The sequence below is a fragment of the Alligator mississippiensis genome, chromosome 11 (assembly GCF_030867095.1).
Source record: "Alligator mississippiensis isolate rAllMis1 chromosome 11, rAllMis1, whole genome shotgun sequence".
NCBI classification, from domain to species: Eukaryota; Metazoa; Chordata; order Crocodylia; family Alligatoridae; genus Alligator; species Alligator mississippiensis.
The window spans coordinates 56,161,502-56,175,550 of NC_081834.1; the positions used below are offsets into that span (position 1 = coordinate 56,161,502).

At 53.4% G+C, this 14,049-nt stretch overlaps 1 protein-coding gene across 1 annotated transcript; it reads right to left on the bottom strand.

Annotated features, from left to right (window-relative positions):
- Positions 1-826: 826 nt before the first annotated feature.
- On the bottom strand, positions 827-9,916 carry LOC102575388 (zinc finger protein 271-like). The gene is given in 5 exon segments (XM_059715138.1): positions 827-1,864; positions 1,866-4,065; positions 7,559-7,675; positions 8,679-8,805; positions 9,492-9,916. Coding segments are annotated over 5 exon segments (3,099 nt in total). The 5' UTR covers positions 9,621-9,916; the 3' UTR covers positions 827-1,338.
- Between the last annotated feature and the right edge of the window lie 4,133 nt (positions 9,917-14,049).

Here is a 14,049-nt window from a genome sequence, read left to right on the forward strand (position 1 = left end):
GCTATTTGGCAGGGACAGCAGGACAGCAGTGGTGCCACAGCTGGACTAGCATCCCAGGGTGTTACACCCAGGGTGTCTCTGGGTCCTTGGATTTTGTCTGGAGAAGAACAAGTGAAGCCAAAGCAAGTTCCTATGCATGAGACATGGTCTATTGTGATTCTACCAACCAGGGAATATTCCCCAGACATGATAACATGCTGCATTTCACCAAGACAATGTCCTCATACTTACTGTTAGGGTGACAATAATTTGGATTATTAGAGAGCACTGGATTTGCAGCTGAATACAAGGCATGACCTGTGGCCTAGCAGAGCTCCTGACTACAAGGCAGGATGCAAGTTAGACCAGCCATTTACTTATGCTAAGTAACCATTTTTACTGTGTCAACCATTTTCTGAGGAACAGGAGGCGGAACAAAGGAGGAGTGAATGTTAATGAGTATAAACCAGTCTATAACTAAGAAAAACCTTTTGTTTGGAGCAGGACCCTGTCTCTAATGGCATAAGGCCCCTGTCCGAAGCGGTCTCCATTCTGAATAAAGCAGCTGCAAGCAATGTGTGCTGGTGTTTGCTCCCTGCCTGCTCTGGCTAATGAGTAACAGGATCCACACGTAACTGGACCGTCGTCTCCCTAGTCGTTGGGCGCCGCATGGAGTCAGGGTCTAACACTTACTGTGACCTTGCACAGGACACAGGAACTGCCACAGCCTGCACCTCCTTCCCCCTGCCCCCATTTCCCCAAGAAAAGGCACTCTATTACCCCCTGGCCACAGGCTCCTTCAAAAGAGCAGTGCCCTTGCTGCACAGCAGTACATAGGAGTGAGGCCTTCAGTGTAACCAACTCTTTTTATTGAGGTGTTGCAACAAGCCCTGGACAGTGGTGAACCCTTGGCAAAGGGAAAAGGCTGGGAACTCAGAGAGATCTGCCCTGGAAAGGCTTCTGGGCTCTTCTCAATTCACATCTCAGTTGAGGAGAGGACACAGAGCCCAGCCACAGGGATACCATGTTCAGTACGACAGCTTTCTGATCAGAGACTGGATTAGAGAGAGTGCAGCTAAGGGCAGGAGGGCAGGGGAGTGACATGTACCAAGGCATGCATAACTCTGGAGGGAGGCTGAGAAGCAAAACCTGACAGATTGGTGGGAGAATATGGCAAAGCTCTTCCCACACACAAAGCAATAATGTAGCTTTTAGCCTGTGAGGATGCGCTGGTGGAATGCCAGGCTGAAGGTGTGGATGAAGCTCTTCCCCCACACAGATCACTGATGTGGCTTCTCCTCTCTGTGGATGCGCCAGAGTATGGCCAGGTTGGAGGAACAGGTAAACCTCTTCCCACATTCAGACCACTGATTTGGCTTCTCCCGTATGTAGATGCACTTGTTTGCTCAGTCTGGAGAAATCACTGAATTTTTTCCCACGCTCAGAGCAATGATGTGGCTTCGCCCCTGTGTGGATGCGCTGGTGTAAGGCCAGGTGGGAGGACTGGGTGAAGCTCTTCCCACATTCAGCGCACTTATGTGGCTTCTCCCCTGTGTGGATGAGTTGATGTATGGCAAGGTGGTAAGACTGGGTGAAGCTCTTGCCACACTTAGAGCACTTATGTGGCTTCTCCCCTGTGGGGATGCAGTCCTGTTTGGTCAGGCTAAAGGAATTGCTGAATCTTTTTCCACATTCAGAACATTAACATGGCTTCTCTTGTTTGTGGATGCACTGGTGTACAGCCAGGTGTGAGGACTGGGTGAAGCTCTTCCCACATTCAGAGCATTTATGCGGCTTCTCCCCCGTGTGGATGCGCTGGTGTTTGGTCAAGTGGGAGAATTCACGGAAACTCTTCCCACACCCGGAGCACTTTTGTGGCTTCTCCCGTGTGGATGCGTTGGTGTGTGGCTAGGTTGGAGGAACAGGTGAAGCTCTTCCCACAGTCAGAGCAGTGATGTGGCTTCTCCCCTGTGTGGATGCGCCGGTGTGTGGCTAGGTTGGAGGAACAGGGGAAGCTCTTCCCACAGTCAGAGCAGTGATATGGCTTTTCTCCTGTGTGGACGCGCCGGTGTATGGTCAGGTTGTTGGAAGTGGCAAAGCTCTTCCCGCATTCAGAGCACTGATGTGGCTTTTCCCCTGTGTGGATACGCTTGTGTTTGGTCAGGCTGGAGGACTCACTGAATCTCTTCCCACAGTCAAAGCACTGATATGGCTTCTCCCCTGTGTGGATGCGCTGGTGGTTAGCCAGGCTAGAGGAGTGGGTAAAGCTCTTCCCACACACAGAGCACTGATGTGGCTTCTCCCCTGTGTGGATGCGCTGGTGCATGACCAGGCTGGAGGAGTGGGTAAAGCTCTTCCCACACACAGAGCATAGATGTGGCTTCTCCCCTGTGTGGATGCGCTGGTGTATAGTCAGATTGAATAATTCACGGAATCTCTTCCCACACTCAGAGCACTGATGTGGCTTTTCCCCTGTGTGGATGCGCTGGTGTTTGATCAGCCTGGAGGACTCACTGAATCTCTTTCCACAGTCAAAGCACTGATATGGCTTCTCCCCTGTGTGGATGCGCTGGTGGTTAGCCAGGCTGGAGGAGTGGGTAAAGCTCTTCCCACACTGAGAGCACTGATGTGGCTTTTCCCCTGTGTGGATGCGCTGGTGTTTGGTCAGCCTGGAGGATTCACTGAATCTCTTCCCACAGTCAAGGCACTGATGTGGCTTCTCCCCTGTGTGTATGCGCCGGTGCACGGCCAAGCCGGAGGAGCGGGTAAAGCTCTTCTCACACACAGAGCACTGATATGGCTTCTCCCCTGTGTGGATGCGCTGATGGGAGGCTAGGCTGTAGGAGTGGGTAAAGCTCTTCCCACACTGAGAGCATTGATGTGGCTTCTCCCCTGTGTGGATGCGCTGATGGTAGTCTAGGTTGGAGGAGCGGGTAAAGCTCTTCCCACACTGACAGCACTGATGTGGCTTCTCCCCTGTGTGGATGCGCCGATGGTAGGCTAGGCTGGAGGAGTGGGTAAAGCTCTTCCCACACTGAGAGCATTGATGTGGCTTCTCCCCTGTGTGGATGCGCTGATGGTAAGCTAGGCTGGAGGAGCGGGTAAAGCTCTTCCCACACTGAGAGCATTGATGTGGCTTCTCCCCTGTGTGGATGTGCTGGTGTTTGGTCAGGTGGGAGAATTCACAGACACTCTTTCCACACACAGAGCACTGGTGTGGTTTCTTCCCTGCAAGGAGGCACTGGTGTTTGGACAAGTGGGAAGACTGGGTGAAGCTCTTCCCACACACACAGCAGTGATGTGTCTTCTGCCCTGTGCGGATGCGCTGGTGTTTGGCTCGGTTGGTGGAACGTATGAAACGCCTCCCACACTCAGGATACCGATGCTGTTTATCCCTCGCGTGAATGTGCCAGTGCTGAGCTAGGGAGAAGAAATGAGTGAAGGTCTTGCCACACGTGACACAACGGTACTGACAGTTTCCCCTGTGCACATCTTGGTGCTTTCTTACTTCTGAGAGGCACACAAAGCTCCTCCCAAATCTGGTTAAGTGGTGCGGGAGCTCTCCAGAATTGATCTGGCAATGAGCAGCTTGGGCGAAGCCACACGTGAAGCCCTTCCCACACCTGACGCATAGGTGGCGCTTTGCCCCAGTGTAGCTTATCTTGTGCAGAGCCAGGAGTGAGAGGAACCTAAAGCTTTTCCAGAACTCAGGGCAGGGGCGGCCTCTGCCCCTGGGCGTGGTGGGAAGCTCCTGCTGCCCTCTGAGGCCCTTCCTGCTGGCTCGCCTTAGATTCGGGGTCTCTCTCCAGAGGAACTTGGCTTCATGGCTCTTCAGCTCCACAAATCCTTCCCTGCGCCCAGGGCTCCGTCTGGCTTCTGTTCCTTCTTCACTCTCACCCCCAAGGAGAGATCGCATCTGGGTCACTGCTACATTCTCCTCCTGCTTTTGGGACTTCCCCTGGCTCTGGAGCCATCGTTTCTCCTCGAGTCTCACGGACTCCGTCTTGCCCAAACTCCCTGGGGTAATCCCGGGTGACTCCAGAGTTGCAGGCCCTTCCTCTGCTCTGCTCAGCAGCCAGGCACCTCCTGCGTGGGGAAGAGGAACGCCAAGTTAGTTCCTGCCACTGCTATTCCATCTGCTGCAACAGGCTTCTAAGCATGACTGGACCTGGGCACCTGCTTTCCTTAGAAGAACAAGGTCTTCCTGCCCAACCCCAAGTGCTGGGCTTGAGGGAGGGATGAGCCCCTGTGGCAGGCTAATGTTCCCTGCTCAGTGGAGGTCAAAGCCACCTTCTCATCTGGTAGTAGGATGAACAGTCTCACAATGGATTTTGGGGGCTCAACAGCAGTCAAAGATGTGTGGGGAATATGGCCTTACATTACGCGAGCTGCTACTACTTGGTAGAAAAAGCCCATATGGTTCATCCCTCCTACTTTCAAAGCCTGCTTTGGGAGGGGAGGATTTAAGAGCTGTGGCTCTCACTTTTGGAAGGAGCAGGGTTGTGTGTCCTACCTGATAACTGTAAAAGCTTGGCCATTTAAATTATTAAACTGCTAAAACAATACCTTTTGTATAAAAATGCAATATCATGGCTGGGACCATGTGAAAAAAAAAAAAAAAAAAAAAAACAATCCCAAATTGATCACATCTCCTGTGTTACATTCCTAATGTACCCAATGTTTATTATGCTAAGTCAGGCTACTCACTGACTGTATCTAACCCCAAATTAACTCATGCTTATTGTCCCTAGGGGCCTTTGATCCTCACTGCATTGCATATGCATTTATTAATTAGGGTATATTTCTCTAAACAGGCAGTCAGTTTCTAAATGTTTATCATGCTAAACCAGGGCACTTTCCTGAAATTCAAACCTATTTATTCTTCTTCTTATCTCCATTTACATTTTAATAAACCTGCTTTGGTCCAGTAAGAGGTATCCCATACAGCCAAGGAAGCTTGTAAATCAAAACACCTCTCTCAAAACAGGCATTTAATGGCTGTCAAGCATCTCTCATAAATCATTTGATGCAGCTCCACTGTTAAAATAACTATCGAAAGATAGTATTCTGTAATCAACTCCCTGAAGGCATCTCATTCAATCAATACCCATCCCATTCCAAAACTGATCAAATCTTGCAAATTTCACACACACACACACACACACACACACACACACACACGATATAATTGTAATATGTTAATTCTGTCCTTGCCTGCTTTGTTCAAACTTTGATTAAACAACTATCTAGAAAAAATGCTTTGAAGCTATACAACTGAACAAGTATAACAAGGGCAAAGTGCCGGCAGATGGTGGGCATCTTCTCCAGGGGGAAAAGGGAAACTGTAACCTGCTCCCAGCTGGACTAAGGCAATGGATCCATGCTTTGAGAAGGCTGAAGACTTGAACTAGCTTTAGGCCTGCATGAGTAGCATCACTGGCTCTAATACGAAGACTGTGTGGTAATACAGCTCATTTATTTGATATTGGGAAAGAACCTTTGTCATTTGGTTTTGTAACCTGTTAGTAGCTAGTAAAGCAAATCTTTCTGGTATTCATTAACGAAGTGTTGTGTCAATTTTTAAAGCACTAGGTTAAAAATCCGGTTTGTAAGTGCAACACTATCTGCTTCCAGGGAAAGTTCTGGGGCAGGGAACGAGCCTGTCGCAGGGCACCTCAGTGCCTGCTCCTAGGGAGTAGAAACTGCCAGGGAGAGAGAGCCCTGGCAGAACATAACCACAGCTGTGGGTTGCCAGGGCAACTAATGTGAGTCAGCTGCCTGTAGGAGGCAGGGCCTGGCCCTCATAAAGCCCAGGGCTGAGGACAGGCTGGCAGTTCCCTGCCAGCAGCCAGAGGGGCAGGAGCTCCTGCAGTTAGGATGCGGAGAGAAGCCTAACAGCAAGTACCGCTGTGACATGGAGCAATGTTGTTATAGCCATAGGGCGTGTGTTGAGTTGTAGCCAGGAGGCTTGCAGTATGTTTTGCTTTGCTATTACACCGGTGGTTTGGGTGAGGCTATAGGGGTTGGAGGAGGCCTCATAAAGGGCCTCATAAAGGGGCCCCACGGGAGTGCAGTGCTCTCATAGGGACCTACAGAGGGTGGGACCCTAGCGCCAGTGAGGGCGCAGGTTTCTCAGGGGGAACCCCAGTGGTATGGGAACCCCGGTGCCAGTGAAGGCGCAGCTTGCAGTGAGAAGCGCAACCAGTGGGTTGCGGGCGGGGAACATAGACCCCGGGTTGTGTGCGGGGTACGCAGACCCCAGCCCCAGAGAGGAGCAGCTTTGAGACGCCCCAGCGTGGGCACAACAAACCCCAGAGAGGGGGCCACATTATTAGGAAGCCCAGTAGGGGCACAGCAAGCCCCAGAGAGAGGGGGCCATATTATTAGGAAGCTCAGCAGGGGCACAGCGAGCCCCAGAGAGGGGACAATATTATTGAGAAGCCCGGCGCGGGCATGTAAGGTCCCAAAGGGGGACTATTGAGAAGCCCAAGATGGGCGTAACGAGCCCGGCTGTAGGCTAGTGCGGCAACAGCCCTCAGATAGGCAAGGTGCTACAGTGGTCCCCAGCAAAGGGGGCTAGCAGTGCGGTGAGCCGGGATCAGAGAGGGTAGCCGTGCGGTTGGCCTAAAGGACCGGAGACCCGCTAGAGGGTCCCTGAGCGGGACAACACTTTTAGAGAAGGCCCAGAGTGGGCTCGACAAGAGTCCCAGTGAGGGGCTGTGTATTAGAGAGCCCAGAGTGGGCTAGACTACAGGGGAGGCCCAGGAGTGGGCTAGATTACAGAGGAGGCCCGGGAGAGTGGGCAAGCTGATTTGTGACAGGACAACGTCTATCCCATCAGCGAGGCTTGGGGCGTGGTATTAGGGGTTGGTAGGAGCCACGCATAGCCCATAAGGCTAGGGTGCCTGGGGAGCACCCATCATACCGGGAGACCCCCAGGGGGTCCAGGAACACACAGGGACAGAGGTCCTAATCAGCTGTGCCCAAGGAGGTGTAAGGCAGCCTCCCGAACTTACTGAACATCAAAGACGTGGCAGGCGAGAATAAGAGGGTGCCCTTGGGCCGGACTTGACACGGTGAGAGGGACCTCAGGGAGATCACAGCCCTCCTGAAGGACCCCGCCGTGACAGAGCCCATGGGGCTTTCCTCTGCTGATGAAGCACAGGAGGCTTGCACATCACCAGAATCTGCACTGGGACAAAGGCTTTGGCATTAACCTTCATGTGGACTTTGTGCTGAATCCCAGGTTCTGTGACACTCACGGTCCAGAGATGAAACACAATGGCACAAGCATTGGGGGATTCACTTCCCCCTGCAACACGAAAGCTCGTGAATCGCACTCCCCCATAAAGCCATTCTGTAGTTAGAGGGGGGTAGAAGTGAATGACTGCTCGTCTTCACAGTCTGGAATTTCAGGGCAAGGGAAAGCCACCTGCCTGCACACACTACAGCATAAACTATTTGAGGTCAGCACCCTGGAAGGGCAGAGCAGGACAGGTCTGCAGGTTTCAGGCCCTGTCACTGTGGACATGGAGCATTTCTGAAAGGGGATTCAGGGGATGGGACAGCCACAACTCACCTAGCCACAGGTCCGCAGAGCTTGAAATTTTCCCATGTTCCTCATCACCACAGACCCAGAGCTCCTCCTGTCCTCGCTGGATGCAGCTGATTAAGTCGGGTGTGGGGCCTTGATATCCTGTTTGGGGCAGCAGTTAAAGAGAGTTTGTGGTTCGGTCCTGGTTGCAGAATAACCAACTGGGATACGGGGAATGGATCCAACGAACTCATGCATACTACTGGGGCCTCATAACAGAGACAAGGGTGGACCTTTAGGATGAATAAGAAGGCTCTACGGTTAAAAGCATGTGATAGGCGATTGCTTTTGTCACCTAGGTGGTGGGGGGATGATCACAGGAAACCAAGCACTAACAACTCTAAGTGATAAAAAGAGTGCAAGACCAACAAGAGTTCCCAGGGACGGGGGTGGAGATGCAGTGATGTGCTAGCCACCACAAAGATGAAGCTTTCACTATTGACAAGGCACAGAAATGAAAGGACACTGGACACACACAGTTGGGTAGCATCTGTGTTATTAGTACCATTGCAGGGAAAGGAACAGGAGTGAGTTTCTTTAGTGGGAAGGTATAATGCGAGGCCAGGTGGCAGCGAACAGAATCCAGGACAGATGGCCGACCATGACACTCTTTGTAGGAGAGAGGATCATTCACCAACAGGGCAGAGGAAGGGAAGATTTTATATGAACTGCAGTGGCAATGAAAGGAATCATCACATGCGGTGGAAGGATACTGCCAACAGCGCAGACGAGCATGCAGGTGGGCAAATCCTGCAGGTTTTCAAACAAACGTCCTGGGTGTCCGAGATATGGACAGCACAAGGCAGAAGGAGACGCCTTTTCAGTACGTGAAAGCCCATAATGTAGGAATGGTTGACATGGTCCTTGCTGAACTACATATAGCCTTGGAGCCTTTCCCTAAGATGTCCTTTGGGGGAAATGGAGGGAAAAGAAAGTGCTAGAAAAGCAACGTGACCTCATAGAAGCCAAGTCCCTCAGCCCTGCACATCTTTTTTTAAATATTTTTTCATCTTCCATATCAAATTAGCCAGATCAGTTCTGATCAGATAAGACAGTAAGTGACATAGCTGACATGGCAATAGGGAGAAGCAGGATGAAGTTTTACCCAGGGAAACGAGGGCTTGAAAGTTCCTCAGCATCTGGTCACAGTAAAGCCCCTTGTCTGCATCTTCCAACAGCTCCCACTCCTCCCACGCGAAATACACAGCCACGTCCTCAAAGGCCTCCCGGAGCTGCAAACACAAGCATTACCCCATCAGCATCTCCTGCTCCGGCTGCCTTCAGCCCCCACCACCTTCTCCAGAATCCTTCTGGGTATCAGCTACGTGCAGGATGGGACAGGATGACACGCCGGGATGCAAAATCCCGCAATCTTCACTGACATGGGATGTGGGTGCAGCCATTGACGTAGGAGTCCACGTGCTAGCTCTGGCCTGGCTCACCATATTTTATGCGCTCCACCATGGGCGACTGGTGCCTCTTGAGTAAAGAGGTGGGGCAAGTGCCCCCCCCACCCCCCTCCCCGACACCAGTGAGCGACTGGGGGAGAGGCTCCCCCCACGGCCCATCACATTGCAGGGGGAAAGCACTGGTGCTCCCGCCTACCCTCCTGCCCATCACCTCAACAGGAGCACGGCCTGACAGGGGGTGCACCAGCACTCTCAGGAGGTACATGTGCATCCCCTATATGGTGCCACTGTGCTCCATCCTTTTGGGCAACACCTTTACAGCCACGGCGCCTTGCTCCACAACTGTGGCCTAGACTCCCCCGCCGGCACCCCTATCGCCACTGGGGAGCGAGCTCTGGAGAAGGCTGGCTGGGTGGGTTGTTCCCCAAACTCTTGACAGTGACCCTGGCTCCTCCTGGGTGTGGCCTCTGCTGCACTCCCAGCCCCGCTGGAGCCGGTGCCCTGCTCACCTCCATGCTCTCCCCCAGCCTCCCTGGGGGAGTCCTGGGCAGCTCCAGGTTTGCAGGCCTTTCTTCGGGAGGCGGCTGATGAGCTCTGCTCATGGTCTCTGCACCTGCGGGTAGGGAAGAGAACGACATTGTCGGACAAGAAGCTTCCCTGCCCGCAGCTGCCCCAGCCGAGGCCCGTCTGACAGGGCCACCGCCTCGGTGCAGGTCTCCACGCCACGTCCCCACTCATCTCCTGGGGCAGGACGGCCAGGACCTAGTCCAGCTCCACCGGCTGCGGCCTGGGCACAGCTCCCGCAGGCGGGTGCCGACCGCCCGGCAGCGCAGCCCTGGACGTGCAGCGCCAGGGCTCTGGCGCGGGGAGCTCGTGCCGGTGCCGGCGCTGGGTGTGCGGGGCCGCGGGCGCACAGACGGGGCAGCACGGGCTGCCTCACCTCCTGCCCCCGCGCCCCGCCGCGCTGGGCCGGCTGCTCCTACGGCACCCGCGTCTCCAGGACACGGGTCTGGGCCGCGCCACGGACTCGTCCCGCCCCGCGCGCTCCTGCCGGCACACGGCCCCGGCGCTGCTCCGCCATCGCCCCGGGCTGCTCCCGGCCGCAGGGAAGGCCCGCGGGTGCCCGGGGCTCCGGCGCCGCCGCGTGTCCTCCGCCGGGACACACTCAGCCCCGCCGGGGGCCCCGCCCCGCCCCGCCCCGCCCCGCGCACGGCGCCGCCGGGGCTGCAGGGGAGGAGGCGGCGCGGCTCGCACCGGGGCACCGACACCGGCCCCGCCCCTGCTCCCGGCCGACCCCCCACGGGCGGGGCCGCTGCTGGTGCGGGTCCCACCTCCCCGCTCTGCTCGGCCCCCCCCGACCCCGTCCCTGCCCCGGGGTCTGCCCAGCCCCGACCCCGACCCGCTCTCCGCACAGGCGGGACCGGGGTTGGTCCAGGAGCCCCCGGGCCACTCCCCGCGGTGCCCCCCCCCCGCCGAGACCCCGACCTTTCCCCGGCGCCACCCGCGCTCCGACTGTCCTGCCTCTGGCCCCGCCCCGCCAATTCGCACATGCGCAGTGAGTCCTTCCCGGAGGCTTCCCCGCCCCTCTACTGATTTTTGGTTTTTGTTAAGAAAATATAAAGTAGCTAGTTCTCTCTCCACACCGCCTCCTTTTGTTAATATCTCACAATAAACAATATCATACGTGAATCAATAATACATGACACAATCGTGGGAACTTCCCATTTTCTTTCTCCATCACAATTTCTTCACAATTGGCTCACCAGATCCTCTTTATACATAATCATCAATTCAATCCATGACAATACATTTTGCTTTTTCTCATGCAGGTTCTTGGGACACTTTCAACATTTATAATACATCCTCATATTTTACACAATCTTTCCCTGTGGTCTGGTATTTTCCTTCTTTTTATTTGCCTTTAACGCATTTTCCACACCTCTTTATTTATAGCGTACACAAATCACTTTTGTTTCAGTATTACTGTTTTCCCCACTTTCCGTTTTCACCTTTCCCTATTCCCTGATTCCTGACGCATTTTCTTTCCCTACTTCCCGACGCTTTTTCTTTCCCTCCTCTCTCTCTCTTCTTCTTTTCTTTCCCTACCCTTACCCTATCCCGGCCAGCCGGAATAATTCCTGCCGCCGAACGCCTTGCCATGCCCTACTCCCTTTTCCCCGCCCCTCTGCTGATGGCGCACGCGCAGAGAGGCGGCTGGTGCAGCTCTGGTGCCCGGCGAGGGGCTGCACATGTGCAGTGGCATTCCCGTGGCAGCAGTGGGGTTTGGTGCGGCAGGGACAGGTGCGTGGATGCCTGGAGGGGGCAGCTGTGGCAGGGGCTGTGCTCCTTCCAGCCTCCTTCATGAAGGCCCCCTTGCTCCGCAGGATGCCCCAAGACAGCTGCACCCCCGGGTCCGTCCCCAGGATGAGCTGCTCATCCCCAGAGACTTTGGGCATTGTGGCCGGCTTCCAGCGGGAGGGTCTTGGCCACACGCTGACTTGATGGAAATGGGAGACCCCCTCCCTCGCTCGTTCCTGCGGCCATATAGCTGAGGCGAGCGAAATTTGGGGGCATCGGACCCCCAGGTCTCTGGGCTTGGGCCTGCACGTAGGATGCCTGCCAAAGGACTTGGAAGTATGTGAAACCCCAGGCCGGGGTGGGGGATGGTTGCCGGTCGCAGGGCCGCATATGGTTCTTGAACGATTCAAACAGATTTGGATTTGATCGGGCTAACTTAACCTGGAATAGAAAAAAATCTCCAAAAACAACAGGAGGTGGGGGGCAGCTCGGCGCAGCCGCACAACCCACGAGCCAGAGCTGTTTTGGGGAGAATGGGGGATAACGCGGACTCTCTGTATTCCCAGAATAAAAGGCTGCCCTGCACCCCAGCGCTGGCCAAGTGCTTCCCTACAGCGGGGTTGTACGATTCAGTCTACCATGTCTGCATGAAGCCTGAGCCCACGCCCTGCAGCTACCACGCAGTCGCTCCTCAAACGTCCCCAGGTTGACTGACCTCTCTATTTATTCTCTAGATTTATATCCTGCCCTACCCAGAGAGACTGATGGTGGCTTGGCATTATATTGGAAAATGTAATGTTCTTCCCTGAGCTTCAATTTAGCAGCTTAGCCAGAAGGAGAACATCTCTTTTCAGATGGTTTCTTTTTTTTCATAGAGGAGTAGGGCAAGAAGAGATCTCCTGAGGTTATCTGGTTCAGCCCCTTACCTGAGACAGGACCATCCCACACAACCCCTAATCTAAACTCTACATAAGATGACTGTCAGCCCTAACACAGCACAGACCTAATGCCCTACCTGCCATAGGCAAAGCAGGGGAACCACAGCAGCCAGTGTCCTGCTTCTGTGAAATGTTGTCAATATATGCTGAAGAGATCCCGGGTAAACGGCCACATCCCCTGTACAGAGGAAGGCAAACCCCCCACAGTCCATACCAATCTGACCATGGAGTGAAATTCCTACCTGACTGGCTATGGCATCTGTCTGACCCTGAGCAGTGGAGCAAGACTCTTTAGTCAGAAACCTAAAACCTATCCTTCCTCTTCTTTGCTGTTGTAGTACACTATTTGAATCAATCTTCTGCTTTCCCAGTTCTTCAAATCTCCATTTCATTCTCTTCCAGGCCCTTTTGCAATAGGAATTCTGCACTGTCTAAGTATTTTCTAACTTCAGACTGGAAATTTGAGCTGACTGTCATAGATTCATAGACTCATAGATATTAGGGTCGGAAGGGACCTCAACAGATCATCGAGTCCGACCCCCTGCATAGCCAGGAAAGAGTGCTGGGTCTAGATGACCCCAGCTAGATGCCTATCTAACCTCCTCTTGAAGATGCCCAGGGTAGGGGAGAGCACCACCTCCCTTGGGAGCCCATTCCAGACCTTGGTCACTCTAACTGTGAAGAAGGTCTTCCCTGTCATGGGCTTTAGATCAGGGAACTTTATCTCAAAGTTCATTACAGTCGGTCTCCAGATCTCACTTTTTAGATATGAGGCAGTTTAAGCATTATTGATAGTTTCCCTCTATTAACGCTTATTTCTTTTGTGTCATAAGTGTATTATCATTTGAAGCATTTAAGAAGCCTTATGTGCATATAGTAGGACACTGTTTCCACTTTACTTAGATGTGCAGTGGGGATTTCATTAAATGTCCAAGTTACCATATGCTAGATACGTTGCAGAATATGTCATAATTTGTGATGTGTCAGGCTAAATTGCATCTTCCTATGTGGGTTTAAAGGATTACATACATATTTGTGTCTATGCTTTTACATGCAATCTTTCTGTGTAAAAATTGTCAGTAACTTGGCACAGTTAAGCTGAAATTCTACTGCATTGCTTCCATTGTCAATAAGCCTTTTCCTTCTAAAGGCAAAAGTTCAGATGAATTTCATGCAGTTCATGTGATGTGGAAGAACAGGTTCTACTGTGTTTAATTGTAGCCAGCTGGATAAGGGTTTCTCCAGTAAACCTTTACAGAGAAGAGCAGAAGAAAGTTAGATTCCTTAGATCAGGGATTTTCAACCTTTTTTAGTATAAGTACCTCTGGCAGCCAGATGCCAAGCCCAGGCAGTAAGTGGGATGGGGCAAGGTAGTGCATGGCTAAACACCGAGCAGGCGGTTGGGGCGGGGGGAGTTGAGGGGGAGGGATAGCATGCAGCCAGACACGAAGCAGGGATGTGCGGATGGTGCACCACCACCACCCAGGAGTAGGGCCAGGGCAGGGTGGGGAAGCTCACCAGGCTGGGATGAGGGCAGTGGTGCCCCTCTGCGGGGCAGGGAAGCTCACCGAGCTGGTGTGTGGCAGCGGTGGCTGCTGCATGTGAGCTGAGCTTCCCTGCCCTGCAGCGGGGTGCTGCTGCCCTCAGCCTGCCCTGGCCCCTGCTTCTGGGAGGTAGCTATGTTCCATCTCCACCCGCCTGTGCATACCCCTAAGACCAGTCCAAGTATCCCCAGGGGTATGCCTACCCCTGGTTGACAACCTCTGCCTTAGCTGACTATAATAGTCAAGTAATTAACAATATTTTAATTATGTAACTATTGTATGTTTTC